We start from the raw sequence: 24,199 nt of genomic DNA, 5'->3' as shown, positions 1-24,199 counted from the left end.
CCATCTAGCATGGAAAATAAAACAGAATGACAAAAGGAGCAGTTACCCTGAAGAAGTGAGCGGTGATATCATAGGAGAGTGCATACCCTCTGGAACAGATGTTCTTCTGTGGCAAAATAAGGAGAGAAAAAAGTTCTTTCCTTCCCTTTTGAATTAGGATTTCTTTAAACATTTTGGATGCCCTGCACAATGGGACTCAGAGAGCACAAAGTTACCCTCTGAGGTCCTAGGTATTTATTCTGACTAGAGAAACTTCATTTCTATATGAAGCAACAGCACTGGCTAGACAGTGCTGTGCAGTCCCAGCACTAGGAAAGCACTTCAGATGGTCCTGCTTACCACATGCTGCAAATGGCAAAAGCAGTTTGATTAACAGTTTTTGAATGAATAGAGGTTTCTGGCTGTGCCTAGTACAACAGTGTAAAAGAGCTTGAAAAGGCCACCAATCAAAAAGAATAAATAGAAATGATGGCTATCTTCAGAGCACAAAACAGTGATGGACCTGCAAGTCAACTGTTCTACCCTCAAGAAGCCGTAGGGATGTTTCGAAATATTTCTTTAGTGTATAGAACACAGGACAATGGTTTAATGTCCCGGCACAAGAGAAATCAAAGAGCTCAAAGTCAGTCCATTGCTCCTAGGTCTCCACAGGAACACTGCAGGTTTCTCTCTAACCCAACATCGGCAAAGCCCACCAGGGCACATGAGGCCTTTATCTGAAGGATGATGTATCCACACAAGAACATCCCCAAGACTGCTGCAAGTGCAAGCACAATTAAGACATATGTTGCCATGAACCACGTGAATGGAAAGAACGATCCTACTGCTCAAGAATCAGCTAAGCTACTACCAGGCTAGTTCATGATTACCAGCTGGTGATCTTACCCAGATCAGGACTGTGCACGCACCCACCTCCAGCCAGCGATATGCTTGTTGGCTCCACCACAGATTTGTCTACACTATTCCCCAAGGAGTCTCTCTCAATAACACAAAATGACCATCATAACTACAAATGAATGAACCCAGAAGTCATCCCAGAGCAGACAAAGTGCCACAGGGACATCTACAGAGCTAGGGGCTGGAAAGACTCAAGTATTATGACTTGAACCTCCCTATCACACAGGTTTCCTGTTCTGATAGAAGCTAAGTTCCTGTTTCAGGTTTGATTGCATCTTAATTCCCATCTTAATCCCAAGTTTAAGGTCTTTATCTAGAGCATTTACCAACAAGAAGTTATTCTTTAGCTAGCTGTACATACCAGCTCCGAGTTCACAAAATGAAAGAAATCTTCACAGTCCAACATTGTTTTCTTTCCTTTTCGACGAGTCAGGATCAGAGCAGATGCAGGGAGCCCTACCAGAATCCTTAGGTAGGGAAAACAAACAAAAAAAGTCAAAGTTGCAGTCAAGAACAGAATAAACCTCCACACTCAGATCATGTGACTTTGATTTTCAGGGGAGCTTGAGAGTACGTCAGGTCTCAAACATACTGATAGAAACCACACCAGGAATTTTTCCAGTTGCCCAGAAAAGAACCTGCATTTCAATGAGATATACAGACCGTTTTCAAAGACATTAGCAATGGCTCAAAAATGAAAGCGTATATTTAGATTAGAGGAGCAATTAGAGTATTTTAATGGTGGTTAACGCAAGTGGTGGGATTAAGAGTGTTGCTGGCTGTAAACGGTCCAGGAAGATGTGCTGTTCCTGAAATTCAGTCTACCATCAGGGACCACTTTTAGCCCAAAATGGCACACTGAACAGGAGCTGAAGCATGCAAGTGCTAGGGAATGAATACCTCTTGCACAATATTACAAACCCTTTTTACCATGGTATTTATAGTGTCATCTTATGCTCACTAGGGAATCACAGGAGAGGCTATCCAACTGCACAAGTACACAACATAATTCCTTTGAAGAGCAGTTTTGTCTGAGTTATTCACAGCCATTCAGATCTGTACTTACCTTCTCTGCAGCAGCAGCTCCTGTTGCCTCCATAACTGTTCACCTAGAGCAGAACCATGTTCTCTGTTTTTTAATCTTTCCTGGAAAGCCCTAAACAGGAAGTGTCTCCTGGCATCTGAGCAGCCAGAAAGCAACTTTCTCCTACACCTCAACTCAAGCACCATTTCCTAGACAGAGAAAAAACCAACAGTGTTTGTCAGAATGATACATTAGTTTGCATTCAAACCCTCTACATTTCTCTGAAATAATGGAAAGAGATCAATAAGAAAATCTGTCTCTGGATTTCCATGCCACTATTCACAGCTGAGAACTGAAAGTTAGCATCACATACACTGAGATATTAGAAAATTGTCAGGACAAATTCAAGGATTAGATAGATGGATACACATCACAATCTGAAATCACCTGTAACTTGCAGAGAATATCAGGATTGACAGACATCTTCAATTGGCCATAGCTACCCAGGTCCACCCTGAAATTAAGAGACATGTCAGGTGACTATCCCTGTTTGGCTGAGAAGGATAACAGAGCTCAAATAAAATTAAGTGACTTTACAAGAACATTAATTAATTAATGCTCTAACATTAATTTTCCTTAAGTAAGTTGCAGGTCAGACAGCAACTCTCCTCTAAGCCTCCCTTATTATTTTCCAGCTTCTAGCTGATGGTAGTCTGGACAAAACAAACCTGAATACAAATTCAGCTTAAAAAAAGACAGACAGACTAGGGACTACCTGTGACTTCACCTCAAGACCTCTGTCACCTAAAGCAAGATTCTTATGCAAAGACCAATGAGTCATGCAGAGCCACCTCCCAGCTTCCACCTGCAGGCAGACTCAAAAGAAGGCAATCGGTTCCACTCAGAAGAACAGAGGCCCATGCAAGACACAAGCCCACAAACCCTGGCTTGCAAGGCCATTAGCAGAACCATAGCATCCACAGAAGTGCAAGTCGCAATGCTGAATACCTTTGTGAGAAATCCAGAATGGTATTGATAATAACGTCACACGCCTTTTCCAGGTCTCCATCACAGCCTCCAGAAGCAGAAGGTGCTGGAAGATACCACTGATAAATAGCCCAATAATGGAAGTCGTGTCTGCAATATAAAACAGGAGAAGTTAGGAAACAAATCATGACATTTTAATGCTTTCTCTTCCTTAATGTAAAATGAAGTTCACACACCAAGTCAAGTGGAATGTCAGATACAAGCACCCACACAAGTGCAGAAGTAAAAAGAGCCATGCACCAGACACCACGTGCACTGATGTCAGCTATCTCTTGCTTTTGGAAATGGGGAGGTTTTGTGAAACGTTATTTGCAAGAATTGTATATCCAGGCCAGAGGGTATCTTGGGGAACTTCCTCAAGTGAAAACAAACACCTCATTTCTGGCATTGCTTGAACTCTGGGCAAAATGTAGGAGTTGACAGACATTTGTGTCCCACAGCAGCTCATTAATTTACTTTTATTGTTAACCTCCTGAACTTCAACACTTTTCTAATTTCAGTGGAAAAGACTATTGAACTATTCCCATTTTATTAGAGCCCCTCTGCACTTACCTTTCTGAAGCAGAAAGAATATCCTTTTCAGGGTGCACTCCTAGCTCCAGCAGCAGCCACTCTCTGAAAGATAACTGTGAAAGGCCACAATTTAGATAAGAGGGCAGACCAGCAAGGCGAAGTAACTTATGCAGAACAGCCACCTTCTTCCCAGCACAAAATGCACCTTTCCCCCACACCCAGACACAACCCATTGCAGATTAAGAGATTTGAAACCGGGAGATATCAGCCCAAGAAGGACAGTTCCTGTACTGTTTTTCTTGCAAGAAATCTAAACTAAAACCCCATTGACTTTCAAAATTTACTTAAAACAAGCCTATAAAGCATCTCTTCCCTCTCTCTCTCCCCCTCTCTCACACACACACACCAACCCCACTCTGACATCTCCAGATGTGCCCATGTTCTTAAAGTCTAGATGCCAGAATGAACGTATGTTATTAGACATAAATGTTAAAATGAACAAGGCACTGTAGTCAGACAGACTGGCCTAAGCATCAAAGAAAAGTTATAATGCAAAGGTATTTCAGTCTTGTACTTAAAGCTAGCAAAGCACATCAAATCATTCTAGTAATACGACAAACTCATCTGCCAAGCTGGTTTTATATGAAATGGAGTAAAAAAAAAAAAAAAAAAAAAAAAAATCCTGTCAAATCAGATAAATTGCAAGGATGGTATAAAGTGAATATGAGAGATACGTTAGCCTACTTCATAGCCAGACAGAGCCAAACAATTCAAGATACACAGGTGGTTCAGGGCAACACTGACATTTAGACAAAGCACCAAAAAAAGCAAACAAGTACCTTCAGTTATTTAACTCTCATCATCACTTTGTACACATTATGATGTTGTTAGGATCATGAACAGGCTTTTTCCTCTACAGTTCCTGACAACTTCATTACTGAAATAGCATATCTTGTCAAAATCTTTGGTTTTGTAAATACATTGAAAACAAAGGCTTTACTTCTACAGTTTTCTATTTCTACCTTATCATCATCATCAAAATCTACAGATAACACGGAACACATGACCTAGAGCACACAACATCTTCCAATTGTGACACAAAGTTTTTAGATATTAAGTTTTTACAAGAAGCTTTTATCATTGATTAAGAAATTGTAAAAGGCAGATCTGAAAAATTAAAATTATGATGTGAATACAGTTAGGTCACTGAAAAAAAATTGATACCTGGAATGCTTTTTCCTTCAAGAGCTCTTGAAAGCGTGCTTGCTTCCATAAACAGAGGCTGGCTCTTTTGTAGTGTACAGAGGGGCACGAGAGGGAACTCCAGACTAGTTCAGTTTTACCCTCCTCATACATGATTCCTCGAGCTTCCAAGTTCAGCCGTGGCACAGTGTACTGCAACTAAAACAAAGGCAGAAAAACCCTACACATCTGCATCACGAAAAAAGGCCCAGTGCAAACTCTGGTTTTGTGAAGATGCCAAATGAGCAAATACACAAAATAGTATGGATACAAATGGATACAAAGATGCATTTTTATACAGTTTTCTCTGAAAAAGCTGTAGTTGCACAGAAGTCTGCAATGGAAAGTTGAACTGACACTGATTTTTCTCATGAGCAATAGCAAAACTTTTTTTTCCCTTTACCTTTTTAACAAGGCTAGGAGGAAGCAAGGCACATAAACCATCATGAGAGAGGGATGAAAACTTGCAGAGAAGATAAGACACTGCTGCAGTACAAAACCTGACAGAGAAAGAGAGAGAATTCAGTTAGCTGGTTAGTTCAGTCATACTTTATCCATTCATGAAAGTCCAACACCAAGCAAAAAATGAGTGTTAAAAATGGTTTTAAGCAACATGTCCCAAACCTCTTTACTTTTGGGACTATTTCTATTTATGGGCTCGCAAACCCAAGTACATTAACAGCTACAAAGTTTAGAACCAGAGACTAAAACTTCTGCAGCACCCAGTCAGTCCTTTGTTCAGCAAGCAATGCAGTCATCGGGATGCTACTTCACATTGGGCCAGCATCAGCTTGTTCCTCTGGATAGCACCTCTGTGCCGCACACACATTCCTCAAAAAGAGGACAGCTTTACCAGCACCCCTCCTCTGCCAAACATAACCCACCACCCAAGGAAGCAAGCGCTTGTGGATGCATGAGCTCACCTCACGCAGAAGGCAAAGGACTCTTCTGTCCTGCACACTAGCAAAAAGTTCCAGTACTCCGTAATGGAAAGGATCTTTTCAGGAGCAGGCTGAGAAATCCCCAAATCGGCTTCCACTTCAGGAATTAAAGATCTGTATTCACTTAAGTGGATCACAAAAGCAGCTAGTCCTAAAATATGAGCATCATTTAGGGAAGGACCCTGCAAGCCAAACATAAGGAAAGAACTGGAGGAAGAGGTACGTTTCATTTGTAGCAAAGCAGTCTTTTTCAGAAAAAAACAGAACTAATCAAGTGGCAGAACACTGCTTCTGTGCATTGACTGAATCAGTGCAACGATACCAATTTAGTAGACAAAAGACACCGGTTTAAAAAAAATATACTTCCCTCCTTGAAATAGTACAGTTATTTTTGGTAAACCTACAACAAAATCAGTGCATATCTGTAGCACAACAACTTGGAGCAACTAGCTCTAACTTCAGTCCAGCAGAATTTGAGACTCTCAAGGCTTTTTAGCTTCTATGACAGTTAAACTACTATTACCCTTTTAATTTCACCCTTTCAGTATCATTGGGTGAAGGAAACAAAACCAACAGCTCTTTGGAAGAAAACCATGCACTGCCACACCTCAGACTTAGGGTCTTACTTTTCTTTTTAAAAAGGGGGATACAATTCAAATATACAACCTGAAAGTTTGGGAGTTAAGCATTATACTATTTTATTTTATTTTAGCTCTGTTTACAACCGTGCTTTTTTCAGCTTCTGTTAAAAAGTAGCTGGACTATTTATCTTAAATGAAAATGCTTTGGAAGCCTGAAAGCTAGCAAAGTCCCTCCCCCAGTACACCCCAGCGTAGTCCGAACAGGTACATGCCCCATGGCTCAGGAGAGGGAGCTGAGGTAGCCTTTAGCACACCATAACCATGTGATTCTTGGTTAGATGATCAACCAACCTGATGATAAATAAGCTGGCAGAGCCTGCCCAGAAGGGCAGGTAAGAGATTCCTGTGCCCGCACATCATCTTCACGAACAGGGACAAACACGATCCCTGCCTGCAGAAGGTAAAAACCACACGCTCATTTTATTACTTATGTCATTTTTTATCCCCAGTACAGGAAGAGGTATTTTCAAATGGTTAAACATAATGAACCTGAGCCATACGTGGCTGTAAATACTAGACAATTATCATTCCATTTATAGACTCATAGGAAGCGTCATTTGTGGAGCATCTAAACAGAGGACCCATACAAAGTCATGAACATTACCAGTGCCCCACCTCAAATATTTGATAATATATAGCCAAAGAGGAGTTTGAGACAACAACAAGGAGAGGAGGAAGCTGCCTGGAGCACAGAAAGCTTTTTCAGACACAGAGCACGAGTGACAGAGGCAGAGCAATAAACGGGAACAAAAGAAAGCGAGAGCAACAAAGGAGCAATGTGACAAGGTACTTGTTACAGGAGGGAGGACAGCAGGGAGGACTTTCCTACAGAGCATTCCTACAGCCACCCCCCCCCCCCCAGCTGATGGAAAACAAACCCTCTTCAGAGGATATCGGATGGGGGAGGCGGGCTGAGAAATGATTTCCTGCAATGCTCTTGTTCATTCCAGCTACTTTGCAATACAGGTTTTCAATACAGATTCATCTGCTCCTGTGTCACCAGGCCAAAACGAAATAAAACAGAGGGAAAGATGCACTGATTGCCAAAGGCTGCTGCACTCTGGAGAGGCAGCTACCCAGCTCAGCAGCCACCACCGTTTGGGTTCCAGGATTACAGCAGTTCATCAGCACGTTGGTACTCGCTAAGAAAGGGATTTTTCCATTGAAATATATTGACCATAACATTTACAGATTTCTGCTACATCATGAAGGAAATCACATTAATAGAGTGCTTCCAAGGGTAACTCAGCAGAGGATGAGTGGTAGTGCTCCCTCACAGCTCATACAGGCCAGAATCAAACTGAATCACTTAAGGGGGGGAGAGGGGAAGGGAAAAGGGAGGTGCGTCATGCTCCTCTTCCTGAGCCCTCAGCATTAAAATTTATGCCTCATTCATTTATATTGCATATGGCATTAGGGCTGAAGGCTGAGGTGCCTGGATCTGCAAAAGCACCGAGTATGCCAAGACACTCCCGTGGTTCCTGTCAAGAGACAAACATTGCCCTCCTGATCTTTAATATCAGCAAGCAAATCACAGACAAAAAAAGGGGGAGGGGGAAAACCTACTTCAATTCCCCACCCTACTCCACCACCGCTGAAAGTGCCAACTTAAGTAAAATGGTATTTATGAAAAGTTTTTATGCGCTGTCACAGAGTACAAAGTAGAGTCAAACGCCACCTTATTCTGAAGAGACTAGTAACAACAGTGAAGAAGCATGTTTTATTTACACACTTGCACATCAAAGCGCATTAGTTCTTAGAATACAGAAGCCCAGGATAAAAGAGACTGCAATTGCCAGCCTGGCATGTTGGGTATGAACAACGAGAAGTCCCCCTAGGCCCCTGGACAATGTTGGGATTACACTGCACGAGGTAGTCTGGATTTCCCTACAGTTTTACCTGCATCTTACCTGTCAGGAGGGTTAAAATAGGAAGCAGCAATCAGGTTTTGGCAGAACGATGTCAGCAGAAGATCAACAACCTGGAACAAGAGACAACACTAATTCCTTCTTGCTGGGTTATTTATCTAGATCTAGTTTTGTAATGCATACATAAAATGTTTTCTGACATTAGAACTAAGAGACAAACATGTTAGTGACATTCATCACGACATTCACCGCAAGTTCTACAGATCCACTGGCACTAAGAGATGGAAAGTAAAGTCCACAACAGCCTAGAAGTGATCACAACACACAAATATCTAGGCAAGTCTTGTAAAGAAAGCCCAGCTCATCACAGGAATGCTCTGATAGAATATATCCCTAGCTCTTCCCATCAGACATCCAATGACTTTCAGAAGGTTATAACACACGTATAGTCTGTGTGAGGCACTACCAGAGAGACAAATGGGAAAGTGTATTTCCTGTTTTCCACTGACAGAGCAGCCTTTCACGTGTACTCAAATACACTCTTCCCTCATCAACCCCACTCATTTCTCATCCCAAGCCAGATGGTACTTACACTCTGATGGCAAGGTTCCAGGTCAGGCACAAAAATGCTAACATGGATTTGAGAATTCAAAGTAGCAGCTTCATTTTCATCACTGCTGTGACCCAAGACACTTGAGAGTCTGTCAGATATAACTGCGATCTGTGCTGGCACATCTGCAAGAGAGTAACAGAAAGAGAACCAGGACTACAGACATGAAAGTCAGGAATTGGACAAAATCCACTTGGTCTGAGATTTACAACTCTGCATGAAAGGAATAAGAACAATTAGAGTATATATTTCACTAATTCCTTACTTGTTTCATGCAATATATACACTTTAATTGGTCAGAGAGTGTTGTGTGTTATGAAAAGCTTTAATGACCAAAAAGTGTTAGCTGGAACACAGTGATCATCATCATTATTTTAGAAGACAACATGATTTCCCCCCTCCCAATACCATTAGCAACTTGTATTAAGAATCGTTTTTCACACCAGAAAGGAAATAGCCTTCAAAAGGGGCTCCATGTCATCATGCTAGCAGCAGGAACGGGACTGCCAGTCTTGGCAAAGACCTGCTACCAAGTGCTCACAAAGAAGCAGACTCAAAGTTCCAAACTCAAGCATGGGAAGTATGTCAAACATTAAAAATATATATTCATAGCTGGAAGGATTATATAGATATGAAAGTTTACAGTCTTTGGGTAGCAGTGGCAAGTAATTTCTGCTGTTGCTTTGGCTGGCGTTAACCATATTTTATTAGCGTGGCTTTTGTAACAGTCACTTATGGGTAATTATAACTTGCCCTTCTCCATACCTTCATATTTAGTCTGGTCCACAATCAGCACGCGTAGCTCAGCCAGTTCAGCCTTCAGCTGCTCAACAGGCTCTTCAGAATGGCTGGTCTCTACTTTTGATTCATCTAGATAAATGAGAGAGAAATGCAACATATTATCCTTGCCTTTGTGTATTACATCAGTTTATAAAATATGTTCAGCAATCTTTGCATACATTTTCTGTATTCATTCTCCTATAAACTACAACAGAACCCCAAAACATCAATCTGCCACATACACAGCTTTGTTTTTAGACTCAGAAGATGCTATTTGATTATTTATAAGTTTATGCCTAGTTTAGAAAAGAAACTTTTTTTTTTTTTTTTTAAAGGATGAGAAACAAAGGAGTCTCCCTTCAGACTTTCCTTCCTACTTGCTTTAGCTCTCTGCCCCTTACAGAAACATTTGCTCTCCTCAAAAGACTGGAACAAGAGCCAGAAAATGCAGAGAAGCATTACAGTGCGAATACTGTGTCATCAGCTTCTCCTCAAGACCAACGATATGTAACATCTCCAGATGTTACATGTTACTCAGTTTTGGGATTTTTGTTTGTTAAAAAGAATAAATGAAAGGAAATTCCCTTTACCACTACAAATAAAGTGCCACCAGCAACAAGCTACCACAGCACAGCTCCAGAAACCACCCAGAGTCTCATACATGGGCCAAATATAACTAGACCTGAACAACAAACAACAAGGTTAAATGAATAATTGTTATAAAAGCACAGTAAAGCTGACTGCTGAGTCACCTTTATGTGCTAGAGTGAGCACTAATGAACAGGACTGATCAATACAGCGAACCTGCCCTGCATCCAGTGGCTGTGTAAGAGCCCCAGGAACGGATTAGGGAGCAGGGGGTGCGTATTAGGATGCAGGGGACACGGATCAGGCCGATCGGGATGCAGGGGACGCAGATCAGGCTGTACCACTAGAGGTCACTGGCGATTCAAAGGCTGCCGCAGAGCTCCGGCCGCCCGTTCTGATCCTGCTGATCCTGCCATCAAGGAATTCTTCAGGCCTGCCGGTTGCCAGGACAACTCTCGGAGCCAGACTGCTGCATATCTGCTGTTTAGCAGCACTGCCTCCTCACATCTCTCTAGAGCTTCAGCATCTTCAGAAAGCTTCAAGCATCCAAAGTGTCCTGAGCAGGAGTCAATTAGGGGTTTATCTCCGTACATGGACTATACTTATCACTGACACACTCTGCAAGTAATCTCCGTTCACTAGCCTGACCTTTTCATTTCGTATAAACTTATGTTGAGGATTTGCCCACTTTAAGACGCAAGTATTCGAAAAACCCATTTGCTGAAAAATACAGAATAGCTCATTAAATACATGTTACTCTCGCACACGCTGCCAGTAACGTGGCTAGCAATGAGATCTGGAACTAGAGCCCCTCCTCAAACACATGGAAGCTATGAACTGCAGTCCCTTTATTGCTGGCTCCACTCCTCCCGTCTGCCCATGTCATGCACCGCCATGCACAGCAATCCAGCCTTAAAGAGAGGCAATGGTGAGCTCCGACAGCAGAGGTGCCATCGTGCAAGGGACGGACACACCAGGTTCACACCCCGGCTGGCTGGAGCTGGGAAGAGCTCAGACCGCAAACGCTGATTCACGTAGATGTATCCGAGCTAGATTTAAATCAGCTAGCTCAGGCATCATTTGCAGCCTCAGCAGAGCAGAGCTCCGCACGGACTGCAAAAATCCCACCCAAGCAGGACAGGCAAAGAAAGCCTGTAGCTGTTTAAACCTCAATAAGACATAAATAACATGCACATATTTACATACAGATTAAAGATCTGTATTTTTTTTTTTGTATTTTTTTAATTCAGGAGAGCCTCATTTGAAATATTAACTTTTCTTCAATTATTGCATGATTTTTTTGGGGGGGGGGGGGGAGGGAGGAGGTTGATTGTTTTTACCTTGCAAGAGTTTCTCTTTCATAGCACAACAAGCTTGTACGTAGGTGGAGTACAAGTTTGAGGGTATTTTATCAGCTCTGCAACAGAGGGGGGAAAAAAGGCATTTATTCTACCACATAACCACATTCAAACTTCAGATTTATTAAATATAAGCATAAGCAACAGCTATGGTATGAAATGTAATTACAGAGGTTCCAGATCACACACAGCATCTGAAGCATTTTTTTAATCATCATCCAACATGAGGGCCAGATATTTATACCCTATGATTTAACAGCAAGTATTATACATGTGTAACATACTATTCACACAACACTACGTGTGTTATACATAGGTACTAATACACTCTTATGTGATCTTAGTCATATACTACATAAGAAATATGTAAGTTGTGACAGCCTGTACTGACACATCTCAAATGCAGCATGTGATGGAGATCAAAGTTTGACCTCCAACACCTGCTGGGAAGGCACGCAGTACTAAAATACATTACATTAGGCTGCCTAAAATTCAGCTGCTTCTCTTACAACTTTAATTTAAAAAAAAAAAAATCCAATCTTATTAGAGTCAGGCTGGAATTACAAGGCAGGACCAAATGCCTCATTTGTAGGCAGCGTTAGAGACATTTTCTCCATGATAAACTACAGAAGAATTACTGGATTTAAAATAAAGCTGTTCCTTCAATGCAGGAAAGCACTTTTAAACATGCATACAGGACAAGCTTGAGTTTGGAGAGGGGTTGTGTTCTCCTGGGCCATTATCCTACTGTCCATAAAAACAGCTCTTGAAGCATTAACACACTAAGTTGTATCTTCCCCTTCTCCCAAATCCCTTCCCAAAGAAAGGAGCTCTTCACAGGGGGTCTCATCATCTTATTGAAATTTTATATTCAGTAGTATCCTCTAAAGTTTGCATAAATATATCTAGCCTGGAGTCAGGGTTGCATGTAATTCCTTCTAGAAAATGGTTTAAAAGCAGCTAGAGGACTAATTACAGAACTGAAGACATTCACCTCTACAGATAAGCTATCCCACCCACAACCTGCAAGCCACAAACGAGCCTGGACACGAAGCCGTGCCAAGTGGGTTAGCCAACACACAGCAGCTTGCAGACAAGGTGTCAAAGCTTCAGATATTCTGATGTAAAATCAAATATTCTGAGGACAAAGTCCAGAAGCACAGAAAACAACATTGGGAATTCTCAATACCTCTTTAAAGAGTCTATAAAAACCATGTGCACATCTGGGGTTTTAGGGAGCTGCAATAGAAAAGCAGGCAGGTTAGGAGTGAGTCACCTTTCTACAAACACACTTCTAAATGGGAGGATCAGAAAAAACAAATACTAACCACACGTGGCCTAAGCAAAGCAGGAAGAAACCAGGAAGTATAATATGGTCGTCTGAAAATACTGCAAAGGAGGATAAAGATAACAAAAAGTTAACCATCTTAAAGCAGTAAAGTGCCATTTCATTACCTCAAGAATTAGTTAGGTTCCTGTAAATAAGAAGTATCATAGTAACATGAATAATCACAGAAAAATATCAAGTTCAGATTGGTCCAAAATTATTCATTTATTCAGTTTTGCTTTTTATTTTTTATAATAATGGTAGGCTCCTCTTGCAGGTGTGCATATGTCTTTTTATCCACTGCAGAAATAGCCTCAATTTAGGTGACTACTGAGGAAGTGGATAATGTGTGAAGAATTTCTCAAGTCTTCCTTTGCTCACATCCTCAATTTTTCTTCTGCTTTGTTATTTTGATCTGGACTCTACTTTCCTTTTCTTTCTTTTTTTCTTTTCCCCTTTTTTTTTTAAGCTAAAAAAGGTTTGAGAAGCACACAGTACCTGGCTTCTATCACAGACGTTGGGATCTTCCTCGTGTTTTCAAATATCTGAATGGCCTTTTCAACGTCACGAAGCGCCTGGCCCTGGGGCTAGCTCACACAAGTAACAAGGAGAGACAGATATTGTGAGATACCAATGATGACAGTCATCCTTCCTGCTGGTTCTTTAGGGTTAGTAATAGTTGTCTGTGCTGTGAAGGGAAGTGACTGAATAACAAGAACTACCTGATATGCAAAGTAGAACTGAAAGATAGAAAAACCAGGGCCTGAAACATCAGCCTGCCTTGATAAGGCTCTTCTACATAACAGCTATTCTGGGTCAGCCCAAACATCCACGTAGTTCTGTACCCAACTCCTACAGTGAGCAGCAGATACTCCTGCTTAACAGCCCTCCGTGGGGACAATATCGTTTCTGTTCTGAATTTGTTGTACTGCTAAACCTGTTTTGTTTCATATACTTCGAATTAGGACCAATATTCTTCAATTCCAGCCCATGCTACTAGAACTGCACTCCATGCAGAGGGACTTCAGCCCTGGGTTTCTCTTTTTCAAGCTCTAGGACATCTTAAACTGCAACAACTCATGGCAGTTTCTTAACTGACAAACAGATCAGACACATTTGGAAGAAATTAAATGAAATTTTCACTTGGGACTTTCAGTTCAGAGGACTAAATTTCATTGTTGTACATTCACTTACCCTGACACCAGCCTGTATTTCACATACTTCAGTTAATTGATTGTATAAGTGTGGAAACCACATTTGTTTTCTCCTATCCTCCTAATCTGCCATACTGTTTCAGCTGGTGATCCAAATATAGGAAGAAATGCAATTCAAAAGGAACAGTAAAGCCAAATGCTCCCCTTCCGATTACTGTTATTATTCAAAATACAACAATGAACAAGAAAGAGTGAAACTGCAGTCTGTAGACCCCCTCCCCAAATCTCCTTTAAATCTGAACATTTTGAATACAACACCAAATAGGTGCTATGCAGTATTGGAGAGAACTGAGCATGCTTTCCCACATGGTCAAATCATTAGGTGCAAATCCACACAGGGGAATGTCACCACTGTAACTGGTTGGTCTACTGGCAGGCTTACCACAGCCCAGTTTCCTGCAGATCCATGCTCCGCATCGCCCCATCTCAGTAACCTCACTTCCCCTCATCATACAACACCACTAGGTCTCTCCTTGTCCTTACATCTCCCTTAAATTCCCTGACAGAATCTTCCATTTACTTCATATATCCCACAGTAGAGGACGGGGAAGAGGTAGGCAGCACTTTGTGGCTCCAAACAACACGTGCTGACTGGCTAGCTAACGTAGGTGCTGCTTGGCCAGTAGCCGGCTAATTGTTCAGTTTCTCTGCAGCCTCCCTCCGGAAATACTCATCAGGGTCTGTCTGTCCTCTGTGCAGGACTGGTTTTCATGAAGCATGGGAAAAGTTTCCCTATTTGTGACCTTCAACCCCCTATCTTAAAGTTGGAGGAGATCTGGCAACATGCTCAAACTTGGAGGGAATGGCAGATAGGAGGACAACACAAACCCTTTTCCACAGGAAAAGGGACATAGCTGATTAGAAAACCTTAAATAGAGAACTAGTACCTGCACAGATTCATTTGTGGAAGATAAATCTTCATAGAGCCCCATGTCTTCTATAGCAACCTGTGTGAGGTTCCAGAGAGATGGACATTGTAACAGCCACTATTTTGACAGATCTGGAAAAAATGTTTTTTCAAACAGACAACTTTTACCAACCTTGAGGTCAGCCAGTCTGGTTTTAGCCAGAGTGATGTACTCCAAGAGAATAGACCGATGTTTTGTTGGCACAAAAGGGGGGTACATTATATGGACCTGAAATGTAATATTCAAAACAAAATTTGCCATTTCTATAGGAAATGACTGTCAACTCCTGATTCATTTTTACACTCATTTACCTCAAAGATTCCCCAAAGATGACTACATCATTGCCTGTTTTAAGAAAATCCAGTTTCATGGCAAATGAAACCTTTTCCCAACAAAAATTACCAAAGTGCTTAAACTCAGCTGCGTGAAAGGAATTCACCTTCTTGTCAAGGAAATAAAAGAATCTTGTACTAGCTTATTTCAGGGAGAAAATATTTTGAGTAGTTTATCAGAAGTAATGCAATTACTATAATAACAATAATAATACACTTGAACCTAGTCAAAGGCACATAATGCAATTACTATAATAACAATAATAATATGTTGAACCTAGTCAAAGGCACATAATGCAATTACTATAATAACAATAATAATATGTTGAACCTAGTCAAAGGCACAAATATGTTAAGTGGAGCAGTTCTGTTTCAGCCTTTAGAAAACAATCTCTGTTAGCTGCTTCTCACCTTCAAGTATGGGGCTGCTTCAAAGGGTACCAGCTCTGATAGGAACTCAAAAAGGAAGACCACAGCCTTCTTACTGCTCCCATGGTGACCCCCAGCATTCCCAAAGGAAGCCTGAAAGAGGGAAAATGACAACACTGTCTTTCAGTGGGGAGAGAATCACATCCCAGCACTGTGCTAAACTTGCCACAGAAATCTCAGCTATTACAGACATTCGTTTTCTATCAAGAGATACTTTCTGGAGAAAAGTCTCTGGAGAACACTTATAGAAGTTTCTACAGAAGTTTTTAAGTTTCTTTTTCAGTTTCCAGAAAAGCTGCCATGTCAAACTCAAAGTTCATTCTGATGTGGTACAAGAACACTCACAGTAGTTAAACAAGCAACACCAAAATGCCCCAAAGGACTGAGACTCATCAGGGAACAGCAAACATGCAGGTTTCTACACGGCATTATCAGGGCGTTATAAGGAAAAGAAGCCAGTCTGAGACCATACAAAACATAACTAGTTTACTTTTTAATACATCCTGAACACTTTATCAACAAAGGCTTGGGTCAGATCTGCAAACTCATACAAAGCAATTTACAGTATAAAGTATATACATGTTTACAACTAAAGGCTAACGACCCATTGTCTATAAGGTCAGCAATTACAGCTGAATGCATGCACACATCCAGGAAACAGGAATGCTTCACATGCAATAACCCACAGCTTATACAATAACAACACTGCCGGTTATCAAGATACCGAAACACATACAAAATTACGATTGTAACAGAAATGATGTGTCTGCATTCCTGACCAATAACTACAGAACTCAAGATGGACTTGAAAGATGAAAGAAGGGGAGACCAGAGAAAGCCAAATAAATATTTTCTTTGCAAACACAAAGGAAGTAATAAATATTAAGCTATTCCTGATACCAAGATGATCGCTTGTTACTTTTTTTTTTATAACTATTATTATTATTATTATTATTATTCCTGGATGATCTTGTCTGACATTAGCCTTTTCCTGCGTAGCAACACATTCCTTATGCATGTTTCTTCCATATATGGAAGAAAGATCACTATGCCTCATTTAGTCTTACCTTAAACCATTCAGAGTAAGGCATGAACACAGCAGGGCCCTCTAGAGCAGCCTGACGAGCTATCAGGAATGCAGTGATCATATTTTCCATATCATAATTTTCAAAGGCCTTTATCAACAGACAACTCAGTAGATCTAGAAACATAAAAAAATAACCTCGGATTTTGCTCTTGACAATTGTGCTGGAATTTTCTATAGTAAATTAAGACAAATATCTGTAACAAAACATCTGCCAGGGAAAGGAGGACATGCATTGCAGCTTAGAGAACCTTTGGGACTCATTCATATCTTTTCATGCATTAGAAAGGCATTTTCAACAGTCAACAAATACTCTAGGATTCCAGCCTCCAAGAATTGCATGGAGTCCGGCAATTAAATAATCAGTAAAATACTCAGAAGAACAGGGTCTGATAGCAAAGGCGAGATGGAAGAACTAAGCTTCAGTAACCACTACTTCAAATGAAGCTAGTTATCGAATAACCATTCTTAGCTGTATATTAAATTTGAGAAGCAGCAGGCACAAGGTTTAGCACTCATGTCACAGCTGACTTTGAATACCTGAAGGAAAGGCAGAGTTCCTGTTGTTCTTTCCCCTGGGCTACAGGAATCTCAAAATAGCAAGTATGAACTCAACACTACACCAGTCAGCGTGATTTCTGTGTTCAGTATCTGAGAAGCAGTGAGCACATATCAGCTCCCAAGCTTACCAATACCTACTTACCTTTGAACAGCTGCTCTGCTTCAGCCTGGCAGACTACCAGCGTGGAAACGCAGGACAGCACATGCTGCCAATTCACTTCATGGGTCTCCAGGACTTGCTGCAGCTGGCAGATCGACTCCTTCGCACTGAATGCCACAAACAGCTGGAAGACAGCGACAGCAATTCATTTTAGCTATGACATACAGCCTTCTGTAACAGTGAAATACACAGTGAAAATTAATATGCAGGTGCCTTTTGTATCATTTTTGAAAAAGATATCTTGCATGCATGTTTCACATAAGCTTTCCTGGGCCAGATACCTTTCTGGCTTTGAACCTGAACTGGCTAAAACAAACAGCAATTTCCACTTTTTTTTCAGAAGTGGCATCACATTCTGTAACAGTGAAAATCCACATCTTTAATTATCTTTGTTCTCATCAAGAACCTTTGCACAAACAAAAATCCCTTTAGTACTTTTTCTTCATACTATGTCCTGCCAGCAACTCCTGGCAGCTGATTCTGATTCTGCAAATTTTTAATAATCCCATTTCTGCCAGAGAGCAATTGTAACAAAGAAAGCAATAGAGGTTTTCAGAAATTTCACTGAATATAAGACCAATATAATAATGTTCTCTTTGCAAAATCAGAAAGACATACTTTGCGATATAAGGTAGTAAGCAGTGAACAAGTTCTTGTAAAGGTCCACTCTCTCTGCATATGGATGGCATCAGACACTGTACCCGGAAAGAGAAAATAGTTTGCTCTTCAGCAATAGATTTAAAAAACAAAAACAAACCCAAAATACTCCAACACACACAAACACTAGATTTCCCTCTAGCTTTGACAGCCAGATACATTGCAAATTGCTTACTGAAACCTTCCTCGCCCATTCGTCTTTGGAACACAGGCTGTGGAAATAGGGGCTCTGCCATTTCACTGCACTACTGTAATCTCAAAGCCATTCTTGAGCTCATACGCTCATAGGCAAACATAACGCACGCACAGAGAATCAGTAAGGAGTCATTTTGATAATCTCTTTCAACTGGAAGCCAGCAACGATGATACAGGTCTTCCAACAACAGGTAAGTAGCTCTAGTTCATAGTTCAGAGTGATTATTTTACCAGAGATTTTGCAGCTCAAACATATTTCTTCCTAAAAACATCAGGCTTCACAATTAACAGCCACAGACTAGAAGCCTTCCTGCCTTTATACCTGATCTACCAAAATGAACTACAAAGACACCCCCATCAGCAGAGAAAGGCCATGCTGTGTGCTTAAAACACAATGTGCAGGGGCCAATTTATCCTACCCCTGAGCTCTCTGTGGTACCAGCTCTCCCCCCCAGCTTCTCAGCTCCTTTCCCCAAAACTCCTCTCAGAGCCCATAACTCTCCCAGGTCCGCCCAGTAAAGACTGCCATTAGGTGTCACTCCAAATATCTGTTCATTCAAACAGAGCCCATGGGTAAAGAACTGATTTATTCATCTAAAGCACAGAGTATGAATTTTTAGTCTTCTCTGGTGCTGTGCTTAACCAGCTCCCAAGGACAGAGCTGGAGAGCCAGGCAGCACCACTGGCTCGACATCCCCAGGGCAGACCCAGTCAGTGAAGCCTCAGTGGATGGAGCTCCCGACCCACCACAATAACCAGCCCTGGAGAGACACTTACTTCTCCCCTGATTCCTACCTTTCAACAGAGGGCTGTAGGTAAGAACCTCAGTCAGCGTGTGTCTAAAAAACTGCTGCAGGCAATCAGGATGAACTGCATTTTTATACAATGTCACATTGAACACGTTTAGCCTACAAACGAAATAAAGAAATATTCAGAAACAAAATACAAGATCCATGATCAGCAAGGTACTGATCATGAATGATTCATTTTTTCTCTACCTCTATCTTATCAAATTGCCAGAGAAAAATACTTTCTTTTATGTATTTTTAAAGTCTATTGGTTAATTCATCATTATTAAACTATCATATCTACAAACTTGAAGCAAACGTACACCTCTGCACAGGATGGGAATAAGGCTAACGTGTACAAAGTGGTTAGACAAAATGGGTTTGGAAGCAAGAATTTGAGGAGGAGCTGATGGCACCTTCCAGGTGTTTCTGCTCAGAAGCAGGGCGAGAAAAGCTGACAGGATAAACTCACAGCATGCTAAGAGGGGACTTCAAGATTAGTTCCAGCACTGCTGGAACACTCTTTAGTGCCTTACATACATCTTACATGCATCATCGCTTGGTTTAGTTACTATATTTTATTAGGGAGGAGAATACTAAATATAAGTAGCACTGGAGAAAGATGAAAATAGACATTCACCCAGTTTCAGTAACAAGTGTAAGAGTGGACAAAAAAAAAAAAAAAAAACTTTCTAACATTATTCAGAGGAATAATGTTTCTTACCAGCACCCCATAGCTTGCAACTTGGAAACATCTTCCTGCTTCTCCTTGCCAACAGCATCGAGCACCCCTAGTATCCCAGACAAATCAAGTGAGAGAAATGGAAGCAACTGTGACAATAAACAACATGGAGAAACTATGTGGAACGAGCAATCTGTGCATCTTTAAGAAGGTGACCCCATTAGGGAAATGGGCAGAAGCCATTCAATGTCATTAAATTCTTCTGAAATTTTCTCAAAGCAACATAAAGACTCAAAAACTATTAACACTAACCTTGAAGCACTTCAAAAACATTCCCAGGAATGTGCTAATAATTAAACCATCTAAAAATGCACGTGAATTAATATTTAATTTCCAAACCCAATCCTAATTGTGCAGTGCATCTGCTAGTGTAAGCACTGCAAAGCCGCACTCCAGAAGAGAAAAAACGGTCTGGAGGCAGGGATTTCCACAGGTAAGACTTATATTAACAATCCCTTGAAATTATGTTCTTAACCACCCACGTCAAACAAGCAAAGAGAGAATGCTACTGTGAACGCCACGCGTTTGTAACGGCAGTGAGATGTCACCGTGTTACATTTAGCACTAGTTAGCAGCATTCCTTCAAAAGCTAGGCCTGCTCCTAAACGACTGGTGGAGTTCAAAAATACCAGTAGCTTGCACAGCATATTGCCTTAACATCAGGCTACACAAAGCCCATGTGCTGAGAGAGATCCTTTGCTTTACAGCCTGCAGCAGCAGCAGTTTGGTTTCTTGTCCCATCCTACCTTCAAAACCCTCCTCTTCTAACAGTGGAAAAGGTTTGGGGGCAAGGGGGGGGAAGGGTGTTAGGATTGTCTCAATGAAGCACTCTGAAATCTACCGAACGGAGGCAGCAGAACAGGTCCCTCACATGCCTTTTGGAAGACAGTCCACAGTATTAATAAGCAATACTCTCCTCCCCTGCAGAAGGATACTTTAAGGTTAAGTAGGGGAGGAATAGAGAAAAGGAGATAAACTCTACTTATCCTTCGGCACAGGAGTTCACTATAGCAAGACCATTAACGCGAAGCAGAGTGCTCCCATTCTACTCTCAGCCTGTCCTTCTCCTCCTGTGAAGCTCTTTATTAATCATAAATTATTTTGCATAAAGCATCCTAACATTCTTCAAAGCAGCTGGTTAGTTATTAAGTGAAACCCCTCAAAGATAACCCAAAAGCGTACACTAACAAAAATTCTTGTATAAAGCTTGTTTCATACATTTTCACATGCATAGACCAAGTCAGTCAGCAGCAGTGCAGGCTGTACAAACGAGAAGGTCGTATGAAGAGCAGGTGAGCAGACTCAAGCCTGCGACTCCCAGCAGCTCTTACTGCTTTCCCTTTTTGGAATTACTCTGCCAGGCGTGTAAGGCATCCCAGTCTACAGACAGTGCTCTCCAGAAGACAGGGCACGAGGGATCAGGCTGGTGGTGCTCACAGGGAGAGATGCAGAAGGGAAGGGAGTAGCCCTCGTGTTATGTCCTGGCTTTCAGTAATTTTACAACAAAAAGAAAGCACTAATTTTTACAGTAGCACTGAGCACGTTGCTAAAACTTGCCAGCAAGAAAAGTGGTAAAGCACTGTCACTAAGGAGACAGAAAAGCAACAACAGCCAAACAGTAGGATTAGACTTATATCCTGGTCTAAAGCACACGAAGAGTAGTAAGTGAATGCTTCCTCTGCAGACAAGGCTGTACAGCAGATACAGCAACTTACCACGAAGCTCATCTGTGACACAACAGAAAAAACAAACCTGATGTGTGTTTAATCTTTTTGCATTAGGGTTTGCAATGCAAATCAGGCACTACTATGCCTCAGCTCTCAGCAGCAGCAGCATGACTGCCCAGGACACAACAGGTCCATGGGACAATTCTTAAAGATTGGCCATATAAAAATTAAAAATATATATTAGATGACTTTGCTCAGCACAAAAAAAAAAATTGTTTTCACAAACCATTGGTCTGCAAATCCAAATCATGAGTCAGGAACAGCTTACTTGGATGTAACTCAGTAAATTCAACAGTTAATGTACTAAGCGGAGTAAGTTATCCTAGCTTAACCTCTGCCCTACAATAGATTGGACTGCTTCCAATCAAGCTTGTTTAAAATCAGCTCAGATATCTTTACCTGATGATGCCGCGGGGAGTGTCAAAAAGAGCTAGCATAAAAGGCAAGGAATCATCTGCAGCGTGAGAAGAAACTCACTTTACAGGAGAGAAGGGGAACCAGAGACTCAAAGGCAGTGATATAAATGTAATACACAATACAGGAAAAGCATCCTAGGCAAAGGACTTCTCCAAGCCCTTAAAGATTTAGCAAAGAACAAGGAATGTAAGTCTAGCAAAGAACAATAATTGCACAAAGCTACAAATAACAAGAACACTTACATGTCAACATTCTTTGTAAAACAGCATGACAGATCTGTTTAAAATTGACAAATTAAGATCATTTAGTGTTTAAAAGAGCTATAATTATATGCAGAAAAGGTAAACTGACTCAAAAAATTGTTATTCCTTTTACTTTAAAGATTAACTTTTACCATAGGCTTTACTGTAGAAGAGATACAATAGACAGACAGAAAAGCAAGCATTTTCCATGCTTATCAGCATTCCATGCTTCACATTAAAATGGAAAAAAGCAATCAAGGTGAAACCAAGGAAGATAAAACGATGGGCCCTTGACAGGTCACCTTGGAGAAGCTTTCAAAAATAAGAAAAAAATCTCTGTCCTGGTTTCACCATTTCCTCCTCACCCCCTCCAGCACATGAGACACTGCCCTTTGATTGTTGCTCTAAACTCAGATTTATTCATGTTCAGCAATGCACGGACATATACAATGGAACTACTTTTTTAAATAACCATTTGTAAATAGTTTAATTTTGTCCTTACTTGGGGGACCTTCTTGAATTCCAACTTCCTTCCCAGTTCCCAAGTTTGCTGAAAGCCATTCTGAAGAAACATGATCACAAAGTCTGCAAATCAAGGAATTGGTGTCTCAGCATCCTTTTTCAATAAAGATACTCTGCTCTGTTGTCTTCCCATCAGTCTCCCAAAAGGACCCATGCTTGAAAAGCATCATTCTCTGTACCGCAGAGTCAGCAAGATTGCTCAGTTCTCAGTTATTTCTTGGAGTAAAATTACCCCCAGGCAAAAGGACCCAGAAGGATCAGTGACAGGAGCCACATGGAAACTTTACAAAAATAGAAAGACCAAGCAATTTACAGCTCTCACAGTCTATTATCACTGCAGAACTCATACAGATTGTACCTGACCGACCGCACTGGTCCAAATGTCTGACTACAGCCCTCCAATCAAATTGCTTAATGATTTTTTCTGATGCAAATGCAAAGTAAATAATAGAAAACAACAGAGCAGGGGGGGATTGAATTGTTAGGCTTTTCTGGTCCAAAAGATCCTGGACACTTTGCAGAAGTGCCATGCTCTTTATCTGAGATCATTTCTGGCCCCATACACCTTGCAACTACACTTACTTGTGATACTATATTATAAAAGGATATAGAAATTCAGACCAATTTTTGCTGACAGGAAAGAGTTTGATAAATTCATCAAATATAAAAATATATTCTCCTCACTGAAACTATGCAAGAAAAGAAGGCAACGTGAGGCCTCTGTTCTTCTTCCTCTGAGCTTTTGACTTGCACAGTCTGCTGCAGACTCTGAAGATGAGCAATCTGACCTCTACTTCACCAACGCTCAGTTCAGCGCCTTGCCTGTGAGAACACCCCCAGAAAGCTCCACATCCTGGGAGGACTCTGCTGTCTGCTCACAAAGCCCACGAAGGCTGCTGCACAGCCACTCCACCACAGCAGGAACGTCTGTGTTGCTGAGAACAAACAAAAGCACATTTAATTCAATACTCTTTTTCGTGATGCTTGGTTTTTTTGCTCCACATCTTCTTGGACGCAGGAAAAGGCAGAGTCCCACACAGATGGTGCTAGATGTGGCATTTCATTTCTTTAATCTGGGCCACCAGAGCTTTATTTGCTCCATAAACAAGGGTAAAACAAACATTTCCATTAAAAAAATTTGTTAGAAACATTTCCATTAAAAAAATTTGTTAGAAAAGAGATTTTATTTCTCATTTCTAAGATACTAGGATAAAAATGTTTTCAAAAATCAAGCTCTTAATTTCTTTGGTTTCTTCAGATTTCAAGTACAGTGAGCTCTGAAGGCTTTTTTTTTTTCCTGCACGCCCATTAACAGAATAGTAAACCAATACCAAAGGTCTAAAAGATCCCTGCAATGTTCCTTTGTCATCATAAGAAAACAACCT

At 41.0% G+C, this 24,199-nt stretch overlaps 1 protein-coding gene across 1 annotated transcript in view; it reads right to left on the bottom strand.

The window, feature by feature from the left end:
• The window catches only part of FANCA (FA complementation group A), a 37,648-nt gene that overhangs the window by 7,395 nt on the left and 6,054 nt on the right, over positions 1–24,199 (bottom strand). The window contains exons 7-34 of the mRNA XM_067302340.1: positions 23,637–23,749; positions 22,795–22,877; positions 22,293–22,326; positions 19,889–19,955; positions 19,172–19,284; positions 18,143–18,219; positions 17,507–17,648; positions 16,787–16,920; positions 15,702–15,812; positions 15,091–15,186; positions 14,938–14,997; positions 13,335–13,423; positions 12,838–12,898; positions 12,699–12,748; positions 11,492–11,568; positions 9,549–9,653; positions 8,766–8,908; positions 8,216–8,286; positions 6,597–6,696; positions 5,647–5,846; positions 5,127–5,223; positions 4,706–4,882; positions 3,521–3,594; positions 2,930–3,058; positions 2,369–2,435; positions 1,964–2,130; positions 1,259–1,364; positions 47–106 (exon numbers count right to left, since the gene is read on the bottom strand). Of these exons, the coding sequence (XP_067158441.1) occupies positions 47–106; positions 1,259–1,364; positions 1,964–2,130; positions 2,369–2,435; positions 2,930–3,058; positions 3,521–3,594; positions 4,706–4,882; positions 5,127–5,223; positions 5,647–5,846; positions 6,597–6,696; positions 8,216–8,286; positions 8,766–8,908; positions 9,549–9,653; positions 11,492–11,568; positions 12,699–12,748; positions 12,838–12,898; positions 13,335–13,423; positions 14,938–14,997; positions 15,091–15,186; positions 15,702–15,812; positions 16,787–16,920; positions 17,507–17,648; positions 18,143–18,219; positions 19,172–19,284; positions 19,889–19,955; positions 22,293–22,326; positions 22,795–22,877; positions 23,637–23,749 (2,803 nt within the window). The remainder of the gene's footprint in view (positions 1–46; positions 107–1,258; positions 1,365–1,963; positions 2,131–2,368; positions 2,436–2,929; positions 3,059–3,520; positions 3,595–4,705; positions 4,883–5,126; positions 5,224–5,646; positions 5,847–6,596; positions 6,697–8,215; positions 8,287–8,765; positions 8,909–9,548; positions 9,654–11,491; positions 11,569–12,698; positions 12,749–12,837; positions 12,899–13,334; positions 13,424–14,937; positions 14,998–15,090; positions 15,187–15,701; positions 15,813–16,786; positions 16,921–17,506; positions 17,649–18,142; positions 18,220–19,171; positions 19,285–19,888; positions 19,956–22,292; positions 22,327–22,794; positions 22,878–23,636; positions 23,750–24,199) is intronic.

Source organism: Apteryx mantelli, chromosome 10, assembly GCF_036417845.1.
Source record: "Apteryx mantelli isolate bAptMan1 chromosome 10, bAptMan1.hap1, whole genome shotgun sequence".
In the NCBI taxonomy this organism is placed as follows: domain Eukaryota; kingdom Metazoa; phylum Chordata; class Aves; order Apterygiformes; family Apterygidae; genus Apteryx; species Apteryx mantelli.
Note: the sequence above shows the minus strand (reverse complement) of the source record. Positions and strands in the feature narration are given on the sequence as shown.